This window comes from Jaculus jaculus, chromosome 5, assembly GCF_020740685.1.
Source record: "Jaculus jaculus isolate mJacJac1 chromosome 5, mJacJac1.mat.Y.cur, whole genome shotgun sequence".
NCBI lineage: Eukaryota > Metazoa > Chordata > Mammalia > Rodentia > Dipodidae > Jaculus > Jaculus jaculus.
In genome coordinates, this window is record NC_059106.1 from 174121193 (window position 1) to 174138020 (window position 16828).

The window sequence follows — 16828 nt, forward strand, 5'->3', positions numbered from 1 at the left end:
ACAAAATGAACACATAGGTTGGGGAGGTGTCTCAGTTAGTAAAGTCCTTGCCATGCAAGCATGAGGACCTGAGTTTGATCCCCAGTACCTAAGTGTGATGCAGTGTACCTCTAATTCCAGTGCTAAAGAGGAAGGTGCAATGATAGCCAGTCAACCCGAATCTGTGAGCTCTAGGTAGAGCAAGAGACCCTACCTCAACAAATAAGGTAGAGATCCCTGGCATCAGCCTCAGGCCCATATGCATGTGCACACACATGCAAGGCACCCACTCACATGTGAACACACACTCACATACACTAAATACACATACACCACACAAAAGCAAAGGTGGCCAATTCCTGGAAGTACACCTACTGATGCTCACACCATAACCTTTCCAAAGGCATACATCATCAAGTCAATGTTTAGTACCAAGCTGTGTGTTTTGTATACTTGGTCCTTGGCTGGTGACAATTTGAGAGGCAGAGACTTGCTAGAGGAGGTGTGTTGTTGGGGGCGGGCTTTGAAGTGTTATGGCCAGCTTCCCCTTGCCAGAGTTCAGCTCACATGCTGCTGTATTTTTACCTGCTATGATGTAAGAGATGTCCAGCTCTGCTCATACCATGCTTTCCCCTGCCATCATGAAGCTTCCCCTTGAGACTAAAGTAAAAAACTTTCCTCCTGTCAGCTGCTTTTTATCAGCTGCTTTGACCCAGCAACAAGAAGTAACTACAACACAATTAAAGGCCATCAGAGCAACATTCTGAAGCAGCACAAATGAAAGAGGATCAGAGAGAGGACTCCACATGTCCTGCTACATGGGACTGTTGGGGATCACTTTGCCTATGGCCCTAAGGAGAGGCTAGGCAGTCACATACCAGGAATAAACTCTTACTCTCTCACCATGCTAGACTAGTGCTGCCCAAGAGAAAAACAATACATAGCACATATGAGAAGCACATGTCATTTGAGATTACCTGACATTTTCTAATAGCCATATTTAACATAATAAAATAAAACAGGCGAAATGAATTACAATACAATAGTAAACCTAGCCACATCTAAAATATTAGTATTTCCACATATGCAACATAATTTAGCCTAACCCTTTGAACCCCAATGTGTACTTTACACGTACACAACACGTCCATTCAGACTAGCCACATTCCAGTACTCACCAGTTACAGGTATAATGGGTACCTCTGTAGCACAGAACACATTTCTAAATACTTTATTATTTATTGATCTTTTAGGCTGGCATACAAAGTAATGGGCTTCATCATGGTGTCTTCATATAGACATTCTGATTTGCTCCCGTTTCCCATGCCTCCTGCCCAAGGCAGGCTGGGTCCCTCCCTCTCCCAATTAGCTATCCCTTCTGCTTCCTTGTCATGTTTTCCATTACTCTATTTTCCACTTCCCCTTAAGACTGTTTCCTCCCCTGTCAAAATCCTTTCTAGTTTCAGCACCTACTAACATACACATACATAAATATACATATACATATATCATTTTATATTTAAATTCCATATATGAGATAAAAATAAATGGCATCTGTGTTTCTGAGTCTGGCATATTTCACTTAATATACAGATACTTGTCTATTAGCATTAATTACCACATTAAGGCAGATACTCCCTGTCTCAAATATAAGATATACTTAACCTACCTACCAATGTGTACGAACTTGAAATCTTCCTGACAGATTGGTCAAAGTCTACAGGTTAATGGAAATGACCACAGGATTTCACAGGCTCATTAAGCTTAAAAGGTAAAGGGCCTTCCTCCCTCCCTCACTAGACACTGTCTAACGGCGCACGCTGGCCCCTCCTCTGAAGGGTCTTCCTCCCTCCTTCACTGGACACTGTCTAACGGCGCACGCTGGCCCCTCCTCTGAAGGGTCTTCCTCCCTCCTTCACTGGACACTGTCTAACGGTGCACGCTGGCCCCTCCTCTGAAGGGTCTTCCTCCCTCCTTCACTGGACACTGTCTAACGGCGCACGCTGGCCCCTCCTCTGAAGGGTCTTCCTCCCTCCTTCACTGGACACTGTCTAACGGCGCACGCTGGCCCCTCCTCTGAAGGGTCTTCCTCCCTCCTTCACTAGACACTGTCTAACGGTGCACGCTGGCTCCTCCTCTGAAGGGTCTTCCTCCCTCCTTCACTAGACACTGTCTAACGGCGCACGCTGGCTCCTCCTCTGAAGGGTCTTCCTCCCTCCTTCACTGGACACTGTCTAACGGCGCACGCTGGCTCCTCCTCTGAAGGGTCTTCCTCCCTCCTTCACTGGACACTGTCTAACGGCGCACGCTGGCTCCTCCTCTGAAGGGTCTTCCTCCCTCCTTCACTGGACGCTGTCTAACGGTGCACGCTGGCCCCTCCTCTGAAGGGTCTTCCTCCCTCCTTCACTAGACACTGTCTAACGGCGCACGCTGGCCCCTCCTCTGAAGGGTCTTCCTCCCTCCCTCACTGGACGCTGTCTAACGGCGCACGCTGGCCCCTCCTCTGAAGGGTCTTCCTCCCTCCCTCACTGGACGCTGTCTAACGGCGCACGCTGGCTCCTCCTCTGAAGGGTCTTCCTCCCTCCTTCACTGGACGCTGTCTAACGGCGCACGCTGGCTCCTCCTCTGAAGGGTCTTCCTCCCTCCTTCACAGGACGCTGTCTGACGGCGCACGCTGGCCCCTCCTCTGAAGGGTCTTCCTCCCTCCCTCACTGGACGCTGTCTAACGGCGCACGCTGGCTCCTCCTCTGAAGGGTCTTCCTCCCTCCTTCACTGGACGCTGTCTAACGGCGCACGCTGGCCCCTCCTCTGAAGGGTCTTCCTCCCTCCTTCACTGGACGCTGTCTAACGGCGCACGCTGGCTCCTCCTCTGAAGGGTCTTCCTCCCTCCTTCACTGGACACTGTCTAACGGTGCACGCTGGCCCCTCCTCTGAAGGGTCTTCCTCCCTCCTTCACTGGACGCTGTCTAACGGCGCACGCTGGCCCCTCCTCTGAAGGGTCTTCCTCCCTCCTTCACTGGACGCTGTCTAACGGCGCACGCTGGCTCCTCCTCTGAAGGGTCTTCCTCCCTCCTTCACTAGACACTAACGGTGCACGCTGGCCCCTCCTCTGAAGGGTCTTCCTCCCTCCTTCACTGGACACTGTCTAACGGCGCACGCTGGCCCCTCCTCTGAAGGGTCTTCCTCCCTCCTTCACTAGACGCTGTCTAACGGCGCACGCTGGCCCCTCCTCTGAAGGGTCTTCCTCCCTCCTTCACTGGACACTGTCTAACGGCGCACGCTGGCCCCTCCTCTGAAGGGTCTTCCTCCCTCCTTCACTAGACACTGTCTAACGGCGCACGCTGGCCCCTCCTCTGAAGGGTCTTCCTCCCTCCTTCACTGGACGCTGTCTAACGGCGCACGCTGGCCCCTCCTCTGAAGGGTCTTCCTCCCTCCTTCACTGGACACTGTCTAACGGCGCACGCTGGCCCCTCCTCTGAAGGGTCTTCCTCCCTCCTTCACTGGACACTGTCTAACGGCGCACGCTGGCCCCTCCTCTGAAGGGTCTTCCTCCCTCCTTCACTGGACGCTGTCTAACGGCGCACGCTGGCCCCTCCTCTGAAGGGTCTTCCTCCCTCCTTCACTGGACGCTGTCTAACGGCGCACGCTGGCCCCTCCTCTGAAGGGTCTTATTCCCTCCCTCACTGGACGCTGTCTAACGGCGCACGCTGGCCCCTCCTCTGAAGGGTCTTCCTCCCTCCTTCACTGGACACTGTCTAACGGCGCACGCTGGCCCCTCCTCTGAAGGGTCTTCCTCCCTCCTTCACTAGACACTGTCTAACGGCGCACGCTGGCCCCTCCTCTGAAGGGTCTTCCTCCCTCCTTCACTGGACACTGTCTAACGGCGCACGCTGGCCCCTCCTCTGAAGGGTCTTCCTCCCTCCTTCACTGGACGCTGTCTAACGGCGCACGCTGGCCCCTCCTCTGAAGGGTCTTCCTCCCTCCTTCACTGGACACTGTCTAACGGCGCACGCTGGCCCCTCCTCTGAAGGGTCTTCCTCCCTCCTTCACTGGACGCTGTCTAACGGTGCACGCTGGCCCCTCCTCTGAAGGGTCTTCCTCCCTCCTTCACTGGACGCTGTCTAACGGCGCACGCTGGCCCCTCCTCTGAAGGGTCTTCCTCCCTCCTTCACTGGACACTGTCTAACGGCGCACGCTGGCCCCTCCTCTGAAGGGTCTTCCTCCCTCCTTCACTGGACACTGTCTAACGGTGCACGCTGGCTCCTCCTCTGAAGGGTCTTCCTCCCTCCTTCACTGGACGCTGTCTAACGGCGCACGCTGGCCCCTCCTCTGAAGGGTCTTCCTCCCTCCTTCACTGGACACTGTCTAACGGCGCACGCTGGCCCCTCCTCTGAAGGGTCTTCCTCCCTCCTTCACTGGACACTGTCTAACGGCGCACGCTGGCCCCTCCTCTGAAGGGTCTTCCTCCCTCCTTCACTGGACACTGTCTAACGGCGCACGCTGGCTCCTCCTCTGAAGGGTCTTCCTCCCTCCTTCACTGGACACTGTCTAACGGCGCACGCTGGCCCCTCCTCTGAAGGGTCTTCCTCCCTCCTTCACTGGACACTGTCTAACGGTGCACGCTGGCCCCTCCTCTGAAGGGTCTTCCTCCCTCCTTCACTGGACACTGTCTAACGGCGCACGCTGGCCCCTCCTCTGAAGGGTCTTCCTCCCTCCTTCACTGGACACTGTCTAACGGCGCACGCTGGCCCCTCCTCTGAAGGGTCTTCCTCCCTCCTTCACTGGACACTGTCTAACGGTGCACGCTGGCTCCTCCTCTGAAGGGTCTTCCTCCCTCCTTCACTGGACACTGTCTAACGGCGCACGCTGGCTCCTCCTCTGAAGGGTCTTCCTCCCTCCTTCACTGGACACTGTCTAACGGTGCACGCTGGCTCCCTCCTCTGAAGGGTCTTCCTCCCTCCTTCACTGGACACTGTCTAACGGCGCACGCTGGCTCCTCCTCTGAAGGGTCTTCCTCCCTCCTTCACTGGACACTGTCTAACGGTGCACGCTGGCTCCTCCTCTGAAGGGTCTTCCTCCCTCCTTCACTAGACACTGTCTAACGGCGCACGCTGGCTCCTCCTCTGAAGGGTCTTCCTCCCTCCTTCACTGGACACTGTCTAACGGCGCACGCTGGCTCCTCCTCTGAAGGGTCTTCCTCCCTCCTTCACTGGACACTGTCTAACGGCGCACGCTGGCCCCTCCTCTGAAGGGTCTTCCTCCCTCCTTCACTGGACACTGTCTAACGGCGCACGCTGGCTCCTCCTCTGAAGGGTCTTCCTCCCTCCTTCACTGGACACTGTCTAACGGCGCACGCTGGCTCCTCCTCTGAAGGGTCTTCCTCCCTCCTTCACTAGACACTGTCTAACGGCGCACGCTGGCTCCTCCTCTGAAGGGTCTTCCTCCCTCCTTCACTGGACACTGTCTAACGGCGCACGCTGGCTCCTCCTCTGAAGGGTCTTCCTCCCTCCTTCACTGGACACTGTCTAACGGCGCACGCTGGCCCCTCCTCTGAAGGGTCTTCCTCCCTCCTTCACTGGACACTGTCTAACGGTGCACGCTGGCCCCTCCTCTGAAGGGTCTTCCTCCCTCCTTCACTAGACACTGTCTAACGGCGCACGCTGGCTCCTCCTCTGAAGGGTCTTCCTCCCTCCTTCACTGGACACTGTCTAACGGCGCACGCTGGCTCCTCCTCTGAAGGGTCTTCCTCCCTCCTTCACTAGACACTGTCTAACGGCGCACGCTGGCCCCTCCTCTGAAGGGTCTTCCTCCCTCCTTCACTGGACACTGTCTAACGGTGCACGCTGGCTCCCTCCTCTGAAGGGTCTTCCTCCCTCCTTCACTAGACACTGTCTAACGGCGCACGCTGGCCCCTCCTCTGAAGGGTCTTCCTCCCTCCTTCACTGGACACTGTCTAACGGCGCACGCTGGCTCCTCCTCTGAAGGGTCTTCCTCCCTCCTTCACTAGACACTGTCTAACGGCGCACGCTGGCCCCTCCTCTGAAGGGTCTTCCTCCCTCCTTCACTAGACACTGTCTAACGGCGCACGCTGGCCCCTCCTCTGAAGGGTCTTCCTCCCTCCTTCACTGGACACTGTCTAACGGCGCACGCTGGCTCCTCCTCTGAAGGGTCTTCCTCCCTCCTTCACTGGACACTGTCTAACGGCGCACGCTGGCCCCTCCTCTGAAGGGTCTTCCTCCCTCCTTCACTGGACACTGTCTAACGGCGCACGCTGGCTCCTCCTCTGAAGGGTCTTCCTCCCTCCTTCACTGGACACTGTCTAACGGCGCACGCTGGCCCCTCCTCTGAAGGGTCTTCCTCCCTCCTTCACTGGACACTGTCTAACGGCGCACGCTGGCCCCTCCTCTGAAGGGTCTTCCTCCCTCCTTCACTGGACACTGTCTAACGGCGCACGCTGGCTCCTCCTCTGAAGGGTCTTCCTCCCTCCTTCACTAGACACTGTCTAACGGCGCACGCTGGCCCCTCCTCTGAAGGGTCTTCCTCCCTCCTTCACTAGACACTGTCTAACGGTGCACGCTGGCTCCTCCTCTGAAGGGTCTTCCTCCCTCCTTCACTAGACACTGTCTAACGGCGCACGCTGGCCCCTCCTCTGAAGGGTCTTCCTCCCTCCTTCACTGGACACTGTCTAACGGCGCACGCTGGCCCCTCCTCTGAAGGGTCTTCCTCCCTCCTTCACTGGACACTGTCTAACGGCGCACGCTGGCCCCTCCTCTGAAGGGTCTTCCTCCCTCCTTCACTGGACACTGTCTAACGGCGCACGCTGGCTCCTCCTCTGAAGGGTCTTCCTCCCTCCTTCACTGGACACTGTCTAACGGCGCACGCTGGCTCCTCCTCTGAAGGGTCTTCCTCCCTCCTTCACTAGACACTGTCTAACGGTGCACGCTGGCCCCTCCTCTGAAGGGTCTTCCTCCCTCCTTCACTAGACACTGTCTAACGGCGCACGCTGGCTCCTCCTCTGAAGGGTCTTCCTCCCTCCTTCACTAGACACTGTCTAACGGCGCACGCTGGCTCCTCCTCTGAAGGGTCTTCCTCCCTCCTTCACTAGACACTAACGGTGCACGCTGGCCCCTCCTCTGAAGGGTCTTCCTCCCTCCTTCACTGGACACTGTCTAACGGCGCACGCTGGCCCCTCCTCTGAAGGGTCTTCCTCCCTCCTTCACTAGACACTGTCTAACGGCGCACGCTGGCTCCTCCTCTGAAGGGTCTTCCTCCCTCCTTCACTGGACACTGTCTAACGGCGCACGCTGGCCCCTCCTCTGAAGGGTCTTCCTCCCTCCTTCACTGGACACTGTCTAACGGCGCACGCTGGCTCCTCCTCTGAAGGGTCTTCCTCCCTCCTTCACTAGACACTGTCTAACGGCGCACGCTGGCCCCTCCTCTGAAGGGTCTTCCTCCCTCCTTCACTAGACACTGTCTAACGGCGCACGCTGGCCCCTCCTCTGAAGGGTCTTCCTCCCTCCTTCACTGGACACTGTCTAACGGCGCACGCTGGCCCCTCCTCTGAAGGGTCTTCCTCCCTCCTTCACTGGACGCTGTCTAACGGCGCACGCTGGCTCCTCCTCTGAAGGGTCTTCCTCCCTCCTTCACTAGACACTGTCTAACGGCGCACGCTGGCCCCTCCTCTGAAGGGTCTTCCTCCCTCCTTCACTAGACACTGTCTAACGGCGCACGCTGGCCCCTCCTCTGAAGGGTCTTCCTCCCTCCTTCACTAGACACTAACGGTGCACGCTGGCCCCTCCTCTGAAGGGTCTTCCTCCCTCCTTCACTGGACACTGTCTAACGGCGCACGCTGGCTCCTCCTCTGAAGGGTCTTCCTCCCTCCTTCACTAGACACTAACGGTGCACGCTGGCTCCTCCTCTGAAGGGTCTTCCTCCCTCCTTCACTAGACACTGTCTAACGGTGCATGCTGCCTCTTCCTCTCAACTGCCTCCCCTCCTGATACCCTGAGACCTACCTTCCCATCTCCAGAATTTTCTCCAAACCTTCTTGTAAAGACAAGTCCCATACTCGTTCTTAAAACTTATCTTTCTTTTACCTTGCCTTCCATACTTGTTCTGACCCTATTATTAACTTCTATTGGTTAGCATGTAAAATGTTCATGGTTAACATCCCTCTGAGAAGTAATGCAGGAACACTAAATGAACTGTCATTTACCAAGTACTGACTATAATGGTATATTTCAAAGACACAAAACAGAAAACTAAGAATTATAATGCTGTTGGGCAAAACTCTGTTTGCTTAGCTCTTTTTCTAGCACACACAGGATCTAATTTATCTTTGTGACCAGGTTAGATCTAACAATGCAGTTATCTCCATGAAAGTGATGCTTAGAAAATCTACAGTCACACAAGAATTAATGACAGTGAAAATCCAGGTCCTTGTCTCTCGGGTCACCCTCCCTCTCATCTCTCTCTCCCCCTCTCTCCCCTCCTTGCCACTAAGACATCATAAATATCACTTACTAGTCAGCTATAAATGGGGCTGTGGAATGGAGTGATGTAATTTCTTTACCTCCCCCTCACACGGTCACCAGCCTTTGGGGTAAATCAGCTCTAATTCACCAGCAGGCTTTCCATGGGGCACTCCATTCCTCAGTGACTCATACTTTTGCTGAATGTTTATACAGCATATAAATTCTATTAGAGACATAATCTATCCAACATTATAATTCCAGTTTTTCACAAATATCAATTGAATTTTCTCAACTGCACTTTTCTGGTACAAAAGCTATTTTTCTTTATCCAAAACCTAACAGAGTAGACTTTCCATAAAGGTACAGTGGTCCTATACAATGGATTAGCCCTATTAAATTATACATTGTTAATATGGTACAGCATTACAATATGCAAAAATAATTTTAAATACTGATACTGTAATTTCATAATTTCACAATCACTATCTTTTACACCTCTATTTAACAGAAGCACATGCCTTGTATGACTTAACACAAATCCCTCATAAAATACTAAATAGAACATGGTCACAAGAAAAGCCCTGGAGAATTCCATGAAACAAATTAGAGCAGGCAAGAGTTAAACCCAATCATTCAAGTGTAGATCTTCCCCAGATTCAAAGTAGGAAAGAATGCTGAATTCAGTGATCTGCTATGGGAAAACAGTCAAAAATATTATGCAAAATAAGATAATTTAAGTACACATGACTGTTAACATTTAACTGTCTAGTTGGCCATATAAAAGTCTTAGTTTCTTTACATGCTCTATTTACGAATTACTCAGTATCAAAATACCAAAATCTCACCAAGATAAAAACAACTGAGGTAACATCAGAGGTTAAAGGTAAGACCCTACTGCTGAAGACACCATACGCTGTTGGCATTAACCATGGAGAGACCTGGCTGGAATCTGGAGGACAGCCAGTCCCCAGACAGCCTATCTAGTGCTGGAAGGCACTACGTGAGCTATAGGAGGAAGGTGGCCAACATCTGTCTGACCAACTCAAAGTCTAAGCAACTCAGAAGCAATGCTCACACAAGTGCAATAGTGGCACCCAGCAATGGTGGGTAACCAACTACTGTTGGATTGGCTAACAAATCCGCTCAATGGAAAGGAACCCATATCTGGAACTGGGAAACAAGTCAGAATCATATCCAGATAACGATTCTGCTTTCCAATGTCAAGCTCTCACTAACCTTAGACTATAAACGTGTCTAAACCCTTTTAATTCTCTCTAACTTAATAATGGTTATCCCATTTAACTGGTGCTGACTGCACTCTCTGTTGGAGAATCTGCTTCTCTTTTTCAGATGGGAACTGGACTTGAGGAGATAAACGACGCAGCACACTCCACCCCAGCCCTCTGAAACCACAGAAGAATTGGGGAAATGAGCAAGAATGCTGCTCTCTTAGTTAAGCTGATATCAGCACAAGGGTGATGGAGAAAGATACTGAGGACATCAACATCTACCAATGCAGAGATCCAGAGGCTCCTAAGAGCTCATCACTGAAATAGACTTAAAATGCTCCCGGCATGGCTCAGGGAATTTTGCAGAAGATGGTGTGGAAAGATTGTAAGAGCCACAAGTTGGGACATTTTGCAAAGAGAGACATTGCCTCTCCCCCATGACTGGCTGCTGCCCTCACAACCCATGGGGTTGGCCTGCATTGCCAACGAGGAGGGCCTCTTCAGAAAAGGGGCAGGTATCAGGGAAAGGAGGTACCAACACGTATTGTTTATATACTAGGTATGTTCATATCTAATAATTTTTTTAAAAATTGGGGTAAGTACATCAATAGCACATATTATAAATGAACAAAAAAATATAAATAAAGCAAACATTGCATCATTATAAAAACAATAAAATATAAACTAACTGACCAAGTGTGGTAGAGCACGCCTTTAATCCCAGCACTTGGGAAGCCTCAAGGCAGGAGGATAACTGTGAGGTTGAGGCCAGCCTGAGATTGCATAGTGAATTCCAGGTCAGTCTGGGCTAGAGTGAGACTCTGCCTCAAAACAACCAAACAAAAAATATAAGCTATCTGCTTTACACAGATCTAAACTTCTAAAACTAGATAAAGCACAACTAAAAGAAAGTGCAAAACACTTCAATTATAAAGGCCTAATACAACTGGATTATATTTAAATTCAGCTTTGGTACCGAAAGGGATGGTTAGATGAGAAAGAAAATTCTAAAAACTAGCCTTGGGCAGGGGTTCTGTTTTCAAATGAGCCTTCTGATACTAAAAATGACATACTCGCCAAGTAGCCATGCCAGTTTAGCCTTTATTTAAGAAAAGAAGTTCTGGGGATAGAAGATAAACTAAATTCAAAAAAGTTTCCCTTACAGGGCTGGAGAGATGGCTTAGCAATTAAGGCGCATACCTGTGAAGCATAAGGATCCAGGTTCGATTCTCCAGGTCCCACTTAAGCCAGACACACACAGTAGTGCCTGCGTCTGGTGTCCATTTACAGTGGCTGGAAGCCTTGGCATGCCCATTCTCTCTATCTATCTATCTATCTATCTATCTATCTATCTATCTATCTATCTCTATCTCTATCTCCCTCTTTCTCTTGCTAATAAATAAATAAATAAATTTTTAAAAAGTTTCCTTTACAAACCATATGAATGAACTAAGGTTTCCAAACAGTCAGTGTTTAAAACTTTGAACTATGTGCAGAGGTGGAGGAAATGTAAAATGGTATAGACATTATGGAAAATTAACAAATTACAATTGCCATATAACCTAGCAATTCTACAGTTAGAGAGAGGGAGGGAGAGAGAGAGAAATAGAAAATAAGACCTCAAAAAGATATTCAGACCCTACATTCATTGCAGCATCATTCACAATAGTAAGGGGTAGAGATAATACAAAAGTCCACTGAGGGAAGAATGATAAGCAAAATACAGAGTATACATGTAATGAAATTCTATGAAATCTTAATAAAAACAGTAAGTTTTCAGGCTGGAGAGATGGCTTAGAGGTTAAGGTACTTGCCTGCAAAGCCTAAGGACACAGGATTGACTCCCCAGACCCACATAAGCCAGATGCACAAGGTGACACATGTGTCTGGATTTCCTTTACAATGGCTGGACGCCCTGGCACACCCATTTTTTCCCCTCTCTCTCTCTCTCAAATAAATAATTAAAAAAAAACAGTAAATTCTGTTACATGTTACAACATAGACGGTTATTGAAGACATTTTGCTAAGTAAAATAAGTTTGTCACAGCAAAACAAATACTATAAAAGTCCATTGATATGCAGCATCTAAAGGATTTTAAACAATAGAGAAATTAGGAAGGTGGTTGCTAAGGGATAGGGTACATAAAATTAGTGAGAAATGATTACACAGATTGAATTCTGCAAGGTGACACATGTTCTACAGATCTGCTGGAGAACAATATGGTTATTTTAATATTACTGACCATTACTTACAACGGTGAAGACGGCAAACTCAGTACCATGCATTTCACACTACAATACATATTGAAAAAACAAGAAGATGTATTATAATGCTCACACATTCTCTTTCAGTCTCTCCTGCTTGCTTGCTCTATATAACCACTGCTATGTCACTATCATGTGGAGGAAAAGAGAGGCAAAAAATTGAAAGCAGCTGCCAGTCACTGCACTGAGACCCTTAATTCAAAAGCACACAGAGAATTCCATTTTGCTGGGCTGGAAAGATGGCTCAGTGGTTAAAGTCATATGCTTGCAAAGCCTGACTTCCCATGTTCAATTCCCCAGTACCCAAGTAAGGCCAGATGCGCAATGTGGCACATGTATCTGGAGTTACTTTTCAGTAGCAATAGGCCTAACTCCCCCCACCCCTCCTCATCTACCTCTTTCTTCCTATCTGTCTCTCTCTCTCAAATAAAAAAAATTTTTTTTTAATGAGCTGCATTTTGCTGACAGCCACATGAATGGACTTATGTGAATCAGTCATCTCTGTAGGAGCTTGAGAAGGGTCTATAGCAGTGGTCTGCCCAGTCTCTTTGCAAACAAAAGTGATGATATAAAATGTGGTTATTTTAAGCCAGTGAGCGCTAGAATAAATATTTTGCATATAAACATTTTAAAAAAGCAGAGTAAGTAAGTAAGTGCATACCTTTAAACCCAGCACTCAAGAGGTAGAGATAGGAAGATCACTATGAGTTCAAAGCCAGCCTGGGACTACAGAGTGAGTTCCCTAGAGTGAGACCCTACCTAGGGAAAAAAAAAAAAAAAAACAAAAAACAAAAAAAAACAAAGAGCAGAGTAAAAGTGAGGGAAGAGGGGTTGAAGAGATGGCTTAGTGGTTAAGCGCTTGCCTGTGAAGCCTAAGGACCCCGGTTCGAGGCTCAATTCCCCAATACCCACATAAGCCAGATGCACAAGGAGGTGCATGCATATGGAGTTCATTTGCAGTGGATGGAGGCCCTGGCATGCCCATTCTCTCTCTCTCTGTATCTGCCTCTTTCTCTTTCTGTCCTGTCACTCTCAAATAAATAAAAATAAGCCAAAAAAAAAAAAAAGTGAGGGAAGAGAATGCACAAATGACTTTAATTTTAAGAAAATTACTACATAAATGTACATATGAACATTTATAACAGTATTATTCATAAAAGAAAAAAGTGAGAGCTGGTAATATGGCTTATCAGTTAAGGTGTTTGCCTGCAAAGCCTAAGGACTCCAGTTCAAATACCCAGGACCCACATAAGCCAGATGCACAAGGAGGCACATATGGCTAGAGGCCCTGTACACCCATTCTCTCTTTCCCTCTATCTGCCTCTCTCTCTCTCTGTCTCTCAAATTAATTAATTAATTAAATATTTTTTTAAAGTGAAAACAGGTAAGATGTCAATCCATGAGTGGATAAACGAAATGGGATATATCCAGTGGAATATAATTCAGTCATAAAAGGAAGTTAAGTACTGACAAGTGGTAAAACAGATAGTATTCAAGCATATTAAGCTAAGTGAAAGTAACAAGTCATAAAACACCAAACACATGTCACGTGAATGTTAAGAAAGAAAATCTATAGGAACAGAAAGTAGTTTAGTAGTTGTCTGGGGCTACAGGTGGGAAAAGGCCTAATTAAGAATTAGCTGGGATGATACAAAGATTCTAAACTTAATCATACTAGTTGTTGCTCCAATCAGCAAATTTATTGAAAAATCATTGAATTGTGCAATTAAAATGAGAAAATTTATGATATGTAAATTATATTTCAAAAAAGTTAGGCTGAGTCAACTTAGCTGGTAAAGTGTTTTCCGTGAAGCATGAGAAGCTGAATGTTGAACTCATACTCCTATAGAGAGCACTGAGCAGGCAGAGACAGAAGGATCCCTGGGGCTCCCTGGCCAGACAGTCTAGCCTAATTGATGAGCTCCAAGCCAATGAGAGGTAATGTCTCAAAGAAAAAGGCAGATGATGTCCTGAAGAACAATACCCACGGTTGAACTCTGATCTCCACATGTACCCCCCACATATGTATGTGCGCACCCACATGCACACACGGGTATCCAGGCACCCATATACATAAATGTGTTAAAAAATAAAGGAATGAAAAATAAATAAATAAAATAAAACAAAACAAAAAAGTTGGCTAAAAAATAAAAGAAAGAAAACTTGAGACAGTTAACAGGGCATTCCTAAAAACACATTTATGAAGATTTGAAGGAAAGTGTTACCCATGTGACTGTCAGGGAAACAATCAGACAACAGAAACTATGGAAAGACCCCAAGGCAGAAGCATGCCCACTGTGTCTGCAGCCCAGCAAGGACCAACATGGCTGGAGAGTATGAGAAGAAGAATTGGGGAAGATGAAGTAAGAAACTGGCTGTGAAGATTGTGTAACACTAACCCTTTTGTCACCACTGGAAGGATGCGGCTTTTAGCAAGAGAGAAAGAGAGAGGGGAGAGGGAGGAGCTCTGTATAACTAGCTGTCCATATGGCTGCAACCTCTCTTGTCTGATCAGGGTGCTAGAAGCTGCTCCCTAAAAGGGAAGTAAAACTGAATGAAGGCTTAGTGCATAGGCTCTCTCCCCGGCTTCTGAACATAGGGGACTGGGGGTGAGATAGAATTTCAAAGGCCTCCCAGATGGTATTTTTGAGAAACATTAGACCAAATAAACATTAAAGGCCCCTCAAATTATCAGAAAGTAAACAGGTTACTTAAACCACATGTATCTGAACAAGTGACTGGAGTTTGCTACAAATGGACATTTGATCTATTTCTGGCCTCATTACAGGCAAATTAACTCCCCCTATTCTCCAAACAGCTTACCCAGTTGTTTTTCTTCCCAGCATAAATCTCCATGTTCTCTCCATACTGAGGCTCTTCCAGGAGTGTCTGGTACTCAAACATGAGGCGTGAGCTCTCGCGGAGGCGGCTGCATTGAAACTGGTGGTATTGCTGCACAAGCTCCTTCACCACCAGCAACAGGCACTCGGGGTTTGAAGGATTCCAGGAGGCGAGGTTCTACAAAAAGCCATAAGTAAGAAGCAATAAGAATCAATTTTCATACAAACCCTTCCTCACGACTGCTCATCCACACAAAAGAAAGAAGGGATACAAGACCAAGAGCTACAGACCATTCCCAACTAGCTGTGAACAGAGACAAGTTAGAAGTCTCTAACAAATCTTTTTGCCTTCCAAAAACCCACGCAGATCATGGTGTACACACCTGTAATCCAGGACCTAGGAGGTATAGGCAGGAAGATTAGGAGTTCTAGACCAGCCTTGGCTATATAAGACCCTGCCAAAAAGGAAGAAAAAAAGGAGAGAAGGAGGAAGGAAGGGAGGGAGGGAGGGGGGAGAGAGGGAGGGAGAAAGGAAGATGGAGAGAGGGGAATCAACAATGAAGAAAAATTGAGCAGGAGTTTCATTACAAGCACATAGACAATGAGGCATAATGCAGAGAAGTAACAAAATAAGAAACTTAAATCTCCTAGAAGACTATCATTTTGGCCCTGAAACTGAATTTGTTTCTTGTTCTTTTATACTTTTAATGTTTTTGTGATTGCAGCTACAATCAATATTAAATGCTACAGTAATTTAAATCCACATCCACAGAGCATCTACATCTGTAACAACAGTGTGAATAAATGTTATATGAACAATAGAGTGTTTAACATGAAAAACCAATATAGAATCAAAAACTACATTACTAAATATCTCATAGTGTTAACGTTAAATTCCATTCATATGTCCTTTTTAAAATATTTTTATTAGCCAGGCATGGTAGCGCATGTCTTTAATGCCAGCACTCAGGAGAAAGAAACAGAACGATTACCACGAGTTCAAGGCCAGCCTGAGATTACATAGTGAATTCCAGGTCAGCTTGGGCTAGAGTAAGATAAAATATACTATTTATGAGGGGGAGAGAGAGAGAGAGAGAGAGAGAGAGAGAGAGAGAGAGAGAGAGAGAGAGAGAAGAGGAGAAAGACAGAGAGAATAGACATAACAGGGTCTCTTGCCACTACAAACAAACTCCAGACACATGCATCACTTTGTGCTTCTAGCTTTACATGGGTTCTGGGGAATTGGACCCAGGCCTGTAGGTTTAGCAAGCAGGCACCTTTAACCACTGAACCATCTCCTTAGCCCCATCATCTGTCTTATTTTTAAAGATTTATTTTATTTATTTGAGAGCTACAGATAGAGAAAGAGGCAGGAGAATAGAGAGAATGGGAGCACCAGGGCCTCCAGCCACTGTAAACGAACTCCAGATGCATGTACAGCCTGGTGCATCTGGGTTTCATGGGTCCTGGGAATTGAGCCTCGAACCAGGATCCTTAGGCTTCACAGGCAAGTACTTAATTGCTAAGCCATCTCTCCAGCCCCATCATGTCTTTTAAATGAACAGATTTTTCATTCATTGTGATAGTTAATCTTCACTGTCAAGTTGACTGGATTAAGAAACAACTGGGGCATTGAATAAAGCACACCTTCGGGTGTTTGCAGGGGATGAACAGAGAGAAGATCTGCCCTGTATGTGTGCTGCACCATCCCACAGGATGAACTCCTGGAATGAACATAAAGGAAAATGCCAATCAAGCACTAAGAGCATTCGTCTGTGTTCTTTCTGACAATGGATGAAATGTGACCAGCTGCCTCATATGTCTGTCACCATTCCTGCCATGAGGGACTGTATCTCCTCAAACCTGCAACCCAAATGAACACTTCCTCCCTTAGATTGTTTCTTGTCAGGCATTTGGTCAACAGCAATGGCAAAAGCAACTAATATACACTGATGTGTGATCTTGTCCATCATTCATAGTTCATTGAGAAAATAGCAATTCAGTGAGTTATACAGATCTTTCCAATGTTGACAAATTTAAT

General features: G+C 47.9%; 1 protein-coding gene across 1 annotated transcript in view; it reads right to left on the bottom strand.

Moving 5' to 3' along the window:
- The window catches only part of Babam2 (BRISC and BRCA1 A complex member 2), a 442166-nt gene that overhangs the window by 292199 nt on the left and 133139 nt on the right, over positions 1-16828 (bottom strand). The window contains exon 5 of the mRNA XM_004669403.2: positions 14771-14965. Coding sequence (XP_004669460.1) covers positions 14771-14965 — 195 coding nt within the window. The remainder of the gene's footprint in view (positions 1-14770; positions 14966-16828) is intronic.